This window comes from Penaeus monodon, chromosome 7 (genome assembly GCF_015228065.2).
Source record: "Penaeus monodon isolate SGIC_2016 chromosome 7, NSTDA_Pmon_1, whole genome shotgun sequence".
NCBI classification, from domain to species: Eukaryota; Metazoa; Arthropoda; class Malacostraca; order Decapoda; family Penaeidae; genus Penaeus; species Penaeus monodon.
The window spans coordinates 39,397,591-39,400,090 of record NC_051392.1 but is presented as its reverse complement, the minus strand read 5'-3'; the positions used below and the strand labels follow the sequence as shown (position 1 = coordinate 39,400,090).

General features: G+C 38.8%; 1 protein-coding gene across 1 annotated transcript; it reads left to right on the top strand.

The window, feature by feature from the left end:
- Positions 1-366: 366 nt before the first annotated feature.
- On the top strand, positions 367-2,459 carry LOC119575644 (the record flags this gene model as incomplete). Its single annotated transcript, XM_037923275.1, is given in 2 exon segments — positions 367-487; positions 1,477-2,459. Coding segments are annotated over 2 exon segments (1,104 nt in total), but the record flags the coding sequence as incomplete, so codon positions are not given.
- Between the last annotated feature and the right edge of the window lie 41 nt (positions 2,460-2,500).

Here is a 2,500-nt window from a genome sequence, read left to right as displayed (position 1 = left end):
TGCTCTCTCTCTCTTTTCCTCTCTCTTTCCCCTCCTCTTCTCTTTTTTTCTCCCTCCCTCTTTTTTCTCCCTCTCCCTCTTTTTTCTCCCTCTCCCTTTCTTTTTCTCCCTCCCTCTTTTTCTCCCTCTCCCTCTTTTTTCTCCCTCCCTCTTTTTTCTCCCTCTCCCTCTTTTCTCTCTCCCTCTTTTTTTTCCCCTCTCCCTCTTTTCTCCCTCCCTCTTTTTTCTCCCTCTCCCTCTCCCTCTTTTTTCTCCCTCCCTCTTTTCCTCCCTCTCCCTCTCTTTATTTCTCTCTTTTTTTTCTGTGCCTTATTAATCACAATTAATCATCTATATATATGATGAGAGTTGGGTCAAAATACATAAATGTCCTATTCTCAGCTGGCAGAGGTTGTGGCTACTGATGACAATGACAGTGGTGCTGCAGAACTGATGGCTGAGTCTCTTAGTAGTACAAATTCCAAGGAAGGCTTGGCACTGGATTCTGGTAGGTGTTGAGAGTGTGTTGCATTTCTAAACTATTGATACTAGGAGGGCATGTATTTATACACTGTCCGCTGTGATTTTAGTTTATTTAGTTTGTTTACTTATAGATCCTTCTGAAGCACTTGATCTCCAGGAATGAATTTGAAAGATTGCTCGATCTCTGCTATTTATGCTGGTCCTTGAATTTTCAGAATTTTATTTTTAGTACTATTAATATTGTTAACAAATTACTACAATGATAATGTTGATAATGATTATACCAATGGTATAATAATTACACTATAATAATAGTGTAAAAGATATAAAAGAAATTTGAAAACTCAAGGAATAGGATAAACAAGTCAGATCAGGTAGGCCTAGTGATTGACTCCTAGGTTGCCAAGACCTTGTGAAGCCATTTGTGTAAATAAAATTGATAAAAGATAAGTCAAGTGGACAGTGCATGTACCCAGTGTTGGTGGGTAAGATTAGACAGATAATGATAGTTACTTCTCTCAAAAGCATAAAAGGTGGGCAGTTTCTGTTTGGAGTGAATCCGGTCAAGTGAAACCCAAATTGGTGTAGATGCTTTAAGGATTTTACCACTTTCTTCTTTGTATGATTAAGGAGAAGAACTTAAACTAAACTGTGCATACCATATAAAAATATGAAAAAGTAAGAAAAGCGAGGTAATATATAAATTAAAGACATTAAAGTATATATTGCAGAAGTAGTTAGAATAGGTAGTAATGATTTTATTTATTGAATAATGCCAAATCTAGGTAGCTTGTTAATATAAAAGAGTAGGTTTGATGAAACATTCAACATAATGATGGTGAATGATGTTGACTATTGCAATTCAACTCATTCAATGCTATTGATATATATCATATGCTATTGTAGGTCTGTATCTGTTTGCAAAGTATATCCAAGTTTTTAATTTACAGAAAGCAAGTAGTTAGACATGTCTTAAGTCCTTTTAGAAATGAAATTGACAATGGATCTCTTCAGGTTGTGCTGAAGGGTCTGGCTCAGAAACGCTGTTGGATGCGATCGAGAGGATGAGCATAACTCCAAGGAAGAAAAGCGAGTGCAGACTTCCTCAAAGCAGACCAGGATCTGCAAAGAAGTATGGCACACCCTTCCGCTCCATTACCCCCAGGTTATCTACTTCTTACACAGAGATCCCAGATATTTCAAAAGACAATGAGGTAACACAACCAGCAAATTCACAAGTCATAAAATTGATTGATTTTACACCTTATGGACAACCAGCCACCAATAACTGTACACCAGTTGGGACACCAACAAGAGATCCTTTCAAAACACCCATCCAGAAACCAGCAGCTGTAGGGAAGAATACTGATGTTTCCAGGCAGCTGCTAGCATCCTTATCTCTAGACAAAAAAGAGGACAATGCCCAGGAAGTCCCAAAAGATCTTATGGCAAGGATGTCTCTGCTGACTCAGAGTCCAGTCAGAAGTGCAGCAATTCCTCAAGGATCAAAGATTCTAGCAAAATTCTCAGGACTGGAGCTGCAGGAGACATCCAGAGGCACCCATGCAACCAGGCAGATGAAAGCTGATATTACAGAAACCAGCCGGGGAGCTGCCATAGTGGAGCTTCGACACCACACAAAGACAAACCTCTGCAGTCTAATTGAACAGATGCAGAAGATGAAGCAAGTTCACTCAGAAGCAAAAGGGGTAAATGAGACCAGAGCTAGAGGGGGATCTAAGTCCAAGTTCTTATCTTTTGTAGAAAAACTGAAAGCTGAGAAACAGCAAATTAACAGTGGTAGTGAGAGCAAGTGTTTGAGGAGTCTTAGCAAAGACTTAGAGATCAACACTGATAAGAAGGGACCACAAAGTGATACACTGATCTGGAATAAAGAATCCTCATTAAAGGAAACAGCAGATAAGATTCCTCTAGACAGTAAGACAGACTTTTTAAGTAACATGACAAGAATGCAAGACCTTCTTGGTGATGATGATAGAAGAAGCATCAGAGTTACATAGTAGCATTTTCTTTAGAC